General features: G+C 42.2%; 1 protein-coding gene across 7 annotated transcripts in view; it reads right to left on the bottom strand.

The window, feature by feature from the left end:
* Positions 1-7,078: 7,078 nt before the first annotated feature.
* The window catches only part of LOC100146423 (aldehyde oxidase-like), a 73,907-nt gene continuing 69,472 nt past the window's right edge, over positions 7,079-11,513 (bottom strand). For 6 of the 7 annotated variants that reach the window (XR_011428141.1, XR_011428137.1, XR_011428139.1 and 3 more), the window contains 2 exons: positions 10,549-10,624; positions 7,079-8,615 (listed from right to left, as the gene is read on the bottom strand). Coding sequence is in view for 3 of the 7 variants with exons in the window: in XM_070240627.1 (XP_070096728.1) it covers positions 10,571-10,624 (54 nt within the window). In the remaining 4 variants the exon portion in view is untranslated. 7 annotated transcript variants of the gene reach the window in all.

Raw genomic sequence — 11,513 nt, 5'->3', positions numbered from 1 at the left:
AGTATAATATCTACATTCTAAGTCATGTAACATTCAAGGCATCCATTAATAAAATCCCAAGAAGGTTAACTGTGACGGCATATGGCATAATTTTTGGCTATGGGATTATTTAGGAGGAACTTTTAATTGCTTCTTAATTCATATCTCTTAATATATTAAAATGCAGGAAAAGAACAAGAAATCTTCTTGATGACCCAGATCTAAACATCTCTGTTTAGAAAATTATTTCAGGGGCCGGCCTCGTGCCTGAGTGGTTAAGTTCTCATGCTCCGCTTTGGTAGCCCAGGGTTTCGCCGGTTCGAATCTCGGGCGCTGACATGTCACCGCTCGTCACTCCATGCTGAGGTGGCGTCCCACATGCCACAACTAGAAGGACCCACAGCTAGAAATATACAACTATGTACCGCGGGGCTTTGGGGAGAAAAAGGAAAAATAAAATGTAAAAAAAAAAAAAGAAAGGAAATTATCTCAATCCTATGTTGCTTGGCATATTTGGATGGCCATCTATCTTGGATGTCTTTTATAAACCCAAATTTCACTTTTTGGGGGCCTCTGTGTGGTATAAAGTGATTTACCCCAAATGGAAAAGCAACTAAACTCAATAGAACTTAGTCACTGCTTTATTATTATTATTACTGTAGTAGTAGTAGTAGTAGTAATAGTAGCAGCAGCAGCAATACTACTACTAGTAAGTACTACCGCTACTACCTGGTTTATACTATTACTACTTGTAGTAATAGAACGGTCATAGAACACCTTACATTTATATAGGATGTTACTGTTTGCGGAATATTTTCGCGTGCATTTCATATGTGAGTAAGCAGGGCTGTTTTGCTTTTAAAGTCAGCTAAGTATAATATAAGTGATGATTATTCTTCCAAAAGAAGGCCATGGACTACCATTAAGTAAATTTAATGTCAATCTATCTGATGAGACAAAGTAGAACCCTTTAAGTTATTATGCATTTCAAGTTCTTCTCTTAAAATGCAGTATTAAAACGGCCTTGGGGCCAGCCCAGTGGTGCAGAAGTTAAGTGTGCAAGTTCTGCTTTGGCGGCCCGGGGTTCGCCGGTTCAGATCCCAGGTGTGGACATGGCGCCGCTTGGCAAACCACGCTGTGGCAGGCATCCCACATAGAAAGTAGAGGAAGATGGGCAAGGATGTTAGCTCAGGGCCAGTCTTCCTCAGCAAAAAGAGGAGGATTGGCAGCAGATGTTAGCTCAGGGCTAATCTTCCTCAAAAAAAAGAAAAAAAACTGTCTTGGAGGATTTCCCATGTCTTTCTGGGATAAGAATAGTTTTCTTTTAAATCGCGGCTTCAGTTTTTGGACCCTGACCAGGGCAAAAGGCCGTAGCCTCAGAGGGCATTCTGCAGTAAGGCTGGCCCACAGCGGAGCTCCTCAGCAGAGGCGACTTGCTGCAGGAAGTGTGACAGGGAGAGTCTCCATCAGGTCTCTACACCTCTTACTGTGAATGCAAGTCACTTTTTTTTTTTTAAAGATTTTATTTTTCCCTTTTTCTCCCCAAAGCCCCCCAGTACATAGTTGTATATTCTTCGCTGTGGGTCCTTCTAGTTGTGGCATGTGGGACGCTTCCTCAGCGTGGTTTGATGAGCAGTGCCATGTCCGCGCCCAGGATCCGGACCAGCGAAACCCTGGGCTGCCGAAGCAGAGCGTATGAAGTTAACCACTTGGCAACGGGGCCAGCCCCTCAAGTCACATTTTTAAATACATAAGTTCCATGAGGAGTTTTTAGAACCCAGGCAAAAATGGCTATGAAATAACATTAAGAACTTTGGTGTTTTGTGCCATTTTGAAAATCAGTTGCCTAGAAAGAACAATATACAAGCAACAGATTTGTATTTGAGAAATGCATTTGCTGGGAACAAGTTAGGAAGGTGTCTGCTTTTCCTAGGCAGAAAAGAGGTAACAGTGAAATGTTCTAGGACCTTCACTTTTATTTCCTTTATTCAATAAGTATCTACTAAATACCTACTGTGTGCCTGGTGTGCTGTGATGGCGGTGCAAAGACGGTAAATCATGGTGCTTACGATATGCGCTGTCCACTGAGGGACAGGCAGTAACAATAAGCGTATCACCACTGTGAATGTGCAGATGTGGAGGTTTGTACGAGATGCCATTAGAATGTGGGTGAGGGGGTACCAAATCCATGGGGCTGGGAAGGAAGGGGTGCCCAAAGATCCTGTGTGGGAGATATTGGAGGTGGGTCTCGAAGGAAGAGAAGAGGTTGGTCAGATGGAGAAGTGGGGGCAAGAAGTAGCATGTGGAAAGGCTGGAACTGTGACTATGGCTGCCAAATTCTAAGAGCAGGGAGCAGCTTGGTGTGTCTAGTGTAGGGTGTGTGTATATATGTCCATGTATGTTGGGGTAAGGAAGGCAGAGATGAAGCGGGGGTTAGTTTGAGAAGGACCTAGGGGGCTATGCTAAAGAGTTTGGTCTTAATCTGTGTTCTGTTTTCTGTGTGATAATTTATTTTAAAATACTTTAAAAGTTTAGTATAAATGATGTGATGTATTTAGGCATAAATTAACTTTTATCTATACCCTAGATGTAATAAGTTTGCACCCTAGGTGTACTAGTTTGCTTTTGAAGAATCCATATCATGAATCTACACTTCAAAATTGGTCCCCAACCATTTCAAATTTTCCAAAACTTTATCTTAAGATTTCATTAACTGGTATAGGGGATGTTAGAAATAAGATGCATGGTTGGCTAGAAAGATTATACTCGCCCTATGAACCCGCTCTGAAGAAGGTGGAGGAATCCCACAGGCCGTGCTGGGAACAGTGCTCCAGCTCTGGGATGCCATTGGTTCTGAGTGCCTTCTTCCTGGAAGACGCTGTCACTTGCCCAACTAGAAGGTTAGATGATTCTGTCATCAGAGTGTAGTGTCCACTCAAAGTGAACCTACCAGGCAAGATGCTGGACCTAGCTAGTGGAGACTGCCAGTACTTACTAAAAGAACCTGTCAGTTGATGTATTTGTCAGTTGCCTAATGGCCTTAGGTCAGTTTGTGACAACCCAATCAGCAGTGGAGACCACTGGAGATTATCAAGTATGACCCCAGCAGACTGTCAGCATTTTGGAAAGATCCCTCTCGGGAAGGAAGGAGTGGTGGGCTGGAATGGGAGACCCCATTGGATTCTAACCCTCCTACAACCTGTGTTTTGTATACTTGCTTCTCTTCCTCTTCTTCCTGTAGATTTATACCCAGATTCTGCTGATAGCCCTTTGGGGTGGGGTATCAGGATAGCATAGGGGTGGGCAGCTGGATATGGAAGTTCTGAAAAAGCTCCTGAGCTGGTTCTGATCTGTCTACCTCTGCTTCCTCCGGGTGGGATTTGATGGTGTGGGGAGAAGAATATCAGGGCTAAGGAGAGAGGACAGGGTTTTTTTTTTGGGGGGGGGGGGGTTGTATCTATATCATGTCTCCTCAATTTTTATGATTGTGAGCAACTTGAGAATAGAATGTGGAATTTGAAATAATAAGCTCCCAAAGTTTGATTCATCTAACTTTTGGTTAAAAATACAAATAAACTGTTGGTCACAATGGCGTTTGAAAGGCCTGGGGAGAAAAAAGTCAAACTCTTTGTATTTTCAATGTGCTGGTCTGGATAAACCTGGGAGAACAGTTATATTCCAGCAATTTCTTGAGCACAATGAACAAAGAGACCAGACAAGTGGTAAAAGGTCATATTTAAATTGGCACGGGCTCTGTTCGTGTTATATTTGCTAAAAAAATAGGAAGAAGTTCATCCTTAGTTATACATTTAATGTTAATTACATTGGGCTATTTGTTCAAAGTTAAGACAAAGTTCCTTATATTTTCTCCCTGGAATGTATTGCCTACTGGTTACATTTAGTCAATAAATTATATTTGTTGTAGGATATGACATTTATTCATTCAAATTGTAGATGAACTGTGTTCATCAGATTCATCACCATATAAATCGTGTAGGTTCTTCTGACATATAGAAAAATCTCAGAGTCCTGTGTCTGTTTTTTCTTGCCAGCTGCATGTCAGCATCTGACTTTAAAAAGTAGTAAACCATGACTGTTACACAATATATGGTGAGCAAGAGTCAAAGGTATAGTCAACGAGGGACCAGGATGAGAAAGCAAGTTCAAAGGAAGATATATATGAGAAACTGATGTGGAAAAAATGAAAGTTAGAATAAGGTGCAGAATTAGATTAAAAAAATCAAAAATCAAATCAAAACTAGTTAATGTCTTACAAGGCAAAAAACCCCTGAAATCTTTGGGGTTATCTTTTCAACCATACAGAAAGCATTTGTAATTTATCGATGTTCTGCAAGTTACCACCTGTGTTAGTTCCCTATTGCTGCTGTAACAAATTACCACAAACTTGGTAGCTGAAAACAACACACATTTATCTTACAGTTCTGGAGTCAGATGTCCAAACTGGGTCACACTGGGCTAAAATTGAGGGGTCAGTGGGGCTGCATCCTTCTGGAGACTCCATTTCATTGTCTTTTTCAGCGTCTAGAGACTGCCTACAGCAAGACCTACCTTTGCAGAGTCTGAAACCTAATGAATGGTAAATACCTGAAGTTGCATTTCCCTAGAGTAGTACTGTCCAATATAACTTTCTGGGATGATGGCTGTGGTCTCTTTGTGCTGTTCAATATGGTACCCGCTCGCCGCACCTCGCTACTGAGTACTTGAAAGGTAGCCAGGGCAACTAGGGAGCTGAATTTTTTGTTTACTTAATTAAAATTTAAATTTAAATAGCCACATGTGACTAGTGGCCCCCATATTGGACAGGGCAGCCCTAGAGCATCAGATTACTCTTTAGTGGGCTCACTGGACAGTACTGGAGTATGACATTGAAAGGTCACAGAGTATTTTTTTTTGGCCGTGTTTCCAAGTGTTGGAAAAATTTTCTTAACATGTGCAAGTAAAATAAAAAATGACTCCACAGATTAAAATCCAATAACAATGTGCAGGCTGATTTCTTTGTTAGAGAGCTGTAGCTTCTTTCTTTTTACTTTCCTTAGATCTCCTGGCTCCCAAGTATCTAAGCTGCACAACACAGGTTTCATAGATACTTTGAATGGAGCACATTCATTAGCTCTTCCTTTGTCAAGCATGTGGAGCTATCAGTTTGAGCTAGACCCTGCGGTAAGAGCCGAGTAAAACGCAGTCCCTGCCAGCAGTCAGTGGGCCTTTAGTCTAGAAAGGAGGATACACATGCAGACAAATAGACGGTGTGACGGAAGAACCAGGTACAATAAAAGAGGAAGGGTCCCTTCCACCCCAAAACTGGATCTGTTAGCCTCAGCAGGAAGGTTTATTGGCATTGTACAGAGTGCCCTCAAATTCGTATCCACCTGGAACCTCAGAATGTGACTCTCTTTGGACATAGGGTATTTGCAGATATACTTAGTTCAAATGAGGTCATACTGGATTAGGGTGGACCCTAAATCCAATGATTGGTGTTTTTATGAGAAAGGAGAGTTGGACACAGACACAGGGGAGAAGGCCATGTGTCGATGGCTGCAGAGATTAGAGTGAGGCAGTTACAAGCCAAGGAACACCGGGAGCCAGCAGAAGGGGCAAGGAAGGGTTCTCCCCTAGAACCCAGGGCCCTGCCAACACCTTGACTGCAGACGTCTAGCCTTCAGAACTGTGAGAGAAGAAATGTTCAAGCCACGCAGTTTGTGGGATTTTACGGCAGCTGTAGGGAACTGACACAATTGGAAAGATACTGGCTAGCTTGCAGAACTGAGGGCAGAGCTGAAGAACAGGCCTTGAGGTACATGGGGACAGGGGTACCTCTGAGGGTCTCAGCATCAGAGCTTGTGGACATGCTCTGCACATTTCAGACGTCCAGGCAATCTGCGTACCTCACTCAAGAGTCCAACTCTCAGGGGAGAGACTCTGACCTGCCTTATGCTGTGCCTTTCCCAGCAGCCCTCCTGGAACATGGAGTGGAGGACAGGTGACTTCCCGAAGGAAAAGACCCCAGGCAGATAAAAACAACAGTGACCACTGCACAAAAGATAGCACAGTCCTTTTTGGAAGAAGAAACCGTCTTGTTGAATGCCGCTCTTTTACCCAGTGAGGGCGGTGGTTAGAGATGTTGAGAAAGATTCTCCTGGCAGCTGTGTGCAGGATGGTTTGGAGAAAGACCAGCTAGACAGCTGGTGACATCATCTACATGTGGCGTTAAGGGAGTATGGAGCGCCTGTCCTGCCCCAGTGGCTGTGCCAAGGAAAGAACGGTCTTATTTTGCACTCGGTGATATCTTAATATCGACTCATTCAAGGTTGTACAGAGAGACTGAGAAAATGCCTTTATTTTCTGTCTCCAACTATTTCTGCCTAATTTTTAAACTTTTTTTGCATCTTATAAATCAAAAAGCCTATCTTTTTGCTATTTGTCTACCCAATGACATAAGACAGATCAAGTGTTCATTTTTGCTGTTCCAAGGGTGGAGCTGGGAGCCGGTTGTTTTTCCTTAAATGAGAGAAAACCCACTTGGAGCACCCAGACTCAGAAGGCAGAAGTACAAATGCCTCCTGTGTACCCAAGACCCAGGGGGAAGAAATAGGAGGACCCATAGAGCCAAGATGAGCACTAAGGGTTACCGTTGCTCACTATTACTAGTGCTGGGGGACTGCTGACACGGGGAAGGGGGTGGATTGCTCACTTGGTTCAGCAGGTGTAACACAGGGGCAGGATCCAGGTGCTCGTCCTGTCTCCTTAGACTTCCTCTAACATCCCATTTGGCCTTTGTGTTCCATCCATGTGTGGGACCAGCTGAGAGTAGCTTTAATCTTGACAAAGTGGCTGGGTATTCTGGGGCCAGCTATTCCTGAGAAACAGTAAAAGTAGCTAATAAAAATGGTTACACTCTGTGCTTGTGTGAAATTGGCCGGATTGGGATGCTATGAGAGTAAGTCTTTGTACTGTACACTTTTTTCTACTTTTGAACTGTGTGAATGTATTACTTATTAAAAAAATTTAGTAAGTTTCATCTGTTACTAATGCTTATTGAACCCAAAGAACTGGTTTCAAGTAGGTGGTTTCAAAAGTGTCCTTTTAAAAAAGTACTTTATTGATAGCCATGCCATTCAGATTTTTGTGCATCAACTCACATGAAATTTTATTCAGACCCTCTATCTTTAGTGCTTTATAGTTCTCAGCCATGACAAATGGAAAATAAATGCCCAGTAACCATCCTTAGCCCTATAGACCAAATTTTTAAAAATGCAAATTATATTTACCATCATTCAAAATTATATAAATGATAAAACAAATTTCACATTCATATTAGATTATCCAGTTAAGGATTTTATTCTCAAGATCCAAACTTTTATTACTTTCACCCTGGATACTCCTATCAAGTTCCCCAGCTCTTCTGCTCACATAAGCAAAAATCTTGCGTAATTTTTGTCCTGCCCATGACCCTTCGGTTCCTGTCTCCTTCCTCTTTGTGCTCCTGTCCCACTTCCTCCCTTGGACACCTGTGGCCTAGTGGAGCCTCCAAAGTCAGCGGATGGGCCTCTAGACAGCTGTGTCCCAGTCGCTCCAATCAGACGTGCTCATGATGACCTTCCGCCTCCTCCAGGCTGTACCACTTGCCTCATCTTTGCCTTCCCTAGCCCATAGCAAGCGCTCTCAGCGCAGCCTCTCCCCCTTCATTCACTTCGGGAGTCCCTGGAAATGGAGGCCTGGTGAGCCTCCTGTGAATTCTGGCTGGTAGACTGGCAGTTTACCCGTGACTTTCTGCTTAAATAAGGCCTAATTCATATACTGATTTCTCCTTCTCTGAAGGCCTCTAAAACTCAGATTAATGGAATTGGTGGATCCTGCATGTTTTAAACTACAACGTAGGGCTGATTATAATTCAGAATTCTTTTGCTGTGTATCACCCACTTCGATATATGGGAAACTGAGCAATCAAGTATTTCTGGAACTCTGATACCATGGCAAATGATTTCCATAAACACATTTAAAAAAATAAAGGGTTTTGAGATAATACATTGAAAATGGTTTACATTGCTTTCTCCCTCCAAATTCCAAAAGAATGCTAACCAGTTGAATAGCTGATCCACAGGAGGGAAATACCACTCCTTTTCTGTCAAATGCGCATGCGCAGACCCATAGCTAACCACAGGGAAAACACGACAGAAGAAAACCCTGTAGAAGTCTTGTGGTGTTGGCGAGCTGTGGCCACAGAATCAAACGTCCCTGGGAAAAGGAGTCACATGTTGATCTAGGGGAAGGGTCTTCACTCTATGACTGTAATCCATGTCACCAGTCCAGTCTGATCGGAGGGACACAGAAAGAAAAAATTCCCCCTTCCTGCAATATTTCCATGACATCTTCAGAGAGAAATCAGCGTTAAATCAGCACCCCTTCCATGGATCTCGCAGTGTTTGTCCGGTCACCTCTAGGCTGGAAAGTCTAAGCACATAATCTGTAAATAATGATTTATCTTGTTCACAGAATCAGACATGAATAATGATCCTAAATTTTGTCATTTCTCTTCCACAACAGTAAAAGAATATCAGTTTGGAGTCCAATTAGGATTAACAAGCCGTCTTTTCACTTGTGAAAAACTGCAACACCTGGAAAAAAAGAAAGATTAACTACAAAACTGTGTGCAAATCCCTCAACTTTTGCGTATGAGGAGAACAATAAGTAGTTGAAAACTTGGATCGGAGGCTTTACGGGTTTGAATAAGGATAGTTAGGCAGTTACTCATTTTCCCTTGGCCTCCATGTCTTTGCGCATAAAGGAAGAAGCTGGATGAGATCAGAGGTGTTCACGCATTTTTAGCAGAGGTTTAAAATGTTGCAGGGACACACACACTAATAGATTTTAGTGTGGTATAAATTTAATACGGCAATGTTTAACTCTTGGTAATAAAGCAAATAAATGAGAACAATTATGCTACTTTGAAGAAAGCAAAAACTTGAAATTACAGGTAAAGAACAGTTAGACTCAGAATGCAATTTATATCTGCCTTTGTTTTAATTGCACAGCATGGAGAATATTCTGACACACAAATAGTTGTAAGTGCTAAAGTGGCAAGAGGTTTTTTTGGTTTTGTTTTTTAAATTTGTCTTGCAATCTGAGGATAGTCATTACTTTAAAGTCTGTGCAAAAACTTGACAACCTGGTTCATTCCCTGGTGGTCTCCACTTTGTTAAACGGCATTTATCGCATCTGAGCGTGTGTGTGTGTGTGTTTAGCTGTCCTTTGTTGAATGCTGTGTCACGCACAGTGCTGTGCACTTTACACACCTTGTTTTACGTATTTACATAGGGATTAGGGTGGAGAGAGTAGAGAGAGAACTAGAATTAGACAGAGAACGCTTAAAGAGCTCAGGCATTCTGCCCTCCATACTTGGGAATATGCTTTTAAATTACATTTTATAATTAAAGATATTTAAGAATTTTAAATGTTGCCTGTTTTTATTTTTGTTGTTGTTGTGAAAGGAGAAACAAAAAATCTCATCAATTATTTAGTCTGATTTAGCAAAAATATCAATGCAAAGTTGGTCTCATCTGACAAGCACAATGGAATTAAACATACATATGTTAATACTTGTGGGTCGTCTTAAACGTTTACTTGGAAAATTAGAGTTCGATGAACAAACTTTCTTTTCTCTTAATCTATGACATAGTTCTCTCCTGCTTTCGGTTCTTCTGTTGTTGCCTATTAAGAGTGCAGAAAAGCAGAAGTTTCTCCCAATGAAAATACGTTTCTTTTTTCCGCGTGCATTTCCCGGGAAGTTTTGGAGGCCACTCTCCAAAGCCTTCAGTGGTCTGCGTTTGTGTTGAGCAGCAGTGAAAACTGCAGCAGTTGAACTCAGTGAACACAGGAGAGAACTCTTCTGGCTAGCACTAGTTACTTATAAATGCAGTAATCAAGAGATTTCAATTTGGGGTTTTGCACTCAAGTTGTAAGTGACTCTCAAAAGAATCAGGGAGTAGGATCTTCAAAATATCTTAATCTGCAGCATTCTCATGTTTTTCTTTTTTCAATTTTAAAAATAAAAGGAGGGGCCGGCCCTGTGGCTGAGTGGTTAAGTTCCCGTGCTCCGCTTTGGCGGCCCAGGGTTTCCCGGGTTTGGATCCTGGGCGCAGACATGGACCACTCCTCAGGCCACGCTGAGGCGGCGTCCCACATAGCACAACCAGAGGCACTCACAGCTAGAAGATACAACTCTGTACTGGGGGGCTTTGGGGAGAAGAAGAAGGAAAGACAAAAAAGACAGGCAACAGATGTTAGCTCAGGTGCCATCTAAAAATAACAAAAATAAAAGGAAAGGAAAAACTGCTGTGTTGGGTAAAACACCCTGGGCTTCCTTTGTCAAAATCCACAGCCATGCGTGTTTAGTGTGAAAGGATTAAAATGTTGGGTGAGATTTAAAAATGAAGCTTAATTGACACACTTGAGCAATCCTGAGGTTCCAGGGAACACAGTTTGAAAGCCACTGGACTGGCTCATCTATTTTCCTTTTTGAGCAATTATCTTTCAGCTTATTGATCTTACCTGTCAGGAAATGACAGCAGTGTTATGCTATAGGGATAGACCAAGGTTTAAATGTCTTGGGGTCGTCTCTTGGGATCTAAAAAAGCAAGCAAATGAAATACTTAATATCATAATATCATTGCAATATTTCACTGGGAAAGTTTTATCAAATTTGTAGGTTTTGATAAATTTCTCATAGGAGGAGGCAGGATTTTCCTGGGGAGTGGGACCATACCATTCCTTTCAAATGACAACTCTGAAAAGACAGTGGGTCGGTGTTGTGATGGCTACTGTGCTTAACGTTGACAAGTAAGAGGGCACTTCGATTAGTTACCTATCTGTGTGTGATAGGTACGATCACACATACCTATCAGATGTGAATCCAAAGAATTATATGTCCTATATACAATGTTTGGGAGGCAGGACGGAAAGGGGAAAGTGGTCCGGCTGGGAGCTGTTGCTTGCGAGGGAGCCCACAGACCTGGATTCCTCCGCAGTGGCCTGAGAGCAGCCCCGTCTACCCTGTCAGCCAAATGACTTGTGTGGCACGATGCCCTTGCTAGTTAAGCCCCAGTCTCATTTCACTATCCCGGGTAACAAGCCCCGAGATTTTGACTTGTTGACCCTTCTTCCTTGGGGCCCTCAATGCCTGTCTCCTCTGCTGGGAATTCTCCCTATTAGGTTTGGCAGAAAAGCAGAACATACATTCTTCCCCTCCACTGTTGTCACATTTTCATTTAAAGGGTTGACTTTTAGTTACAAAGGTGTTAAAAACAAAAACTTCTCATAAATAATGGAAAGCTATGAAGATTTTGAAAGGCTTTTCTCCTAATATTTATTTCACAAAAATATAAAAAGAAGAAAAAAAAAATCACCCAACTCCTAAGGGTCAGGATATCTCCCTGAGTTCTATTCTGACTGTTTGCTCTTCATCTGTACTGACACGTAAATAGAGGCCTAGTTGGCCTCTCAGAGGGACTCCCCTT

This window comes from Equus caballus, chromosome 18 (assembly GCF_041296265.1).
Source record: "Equus caballus isolate H_3958 breed thoroughbred chromosome 18, TB-T2T, whole genome shotgun sequence".
Classification (NCBI taxonomy): domain Eukaryota; kingdom Metazoa; phylum Chordata; class Mammalia; order Perissodactyla; family Equidae; genus Equus; species Equus caballus.
Note: the sequence above shows the minus strand (reverse complement) of the source record. Positions and strands in the feature narration are given on the sequence as shown.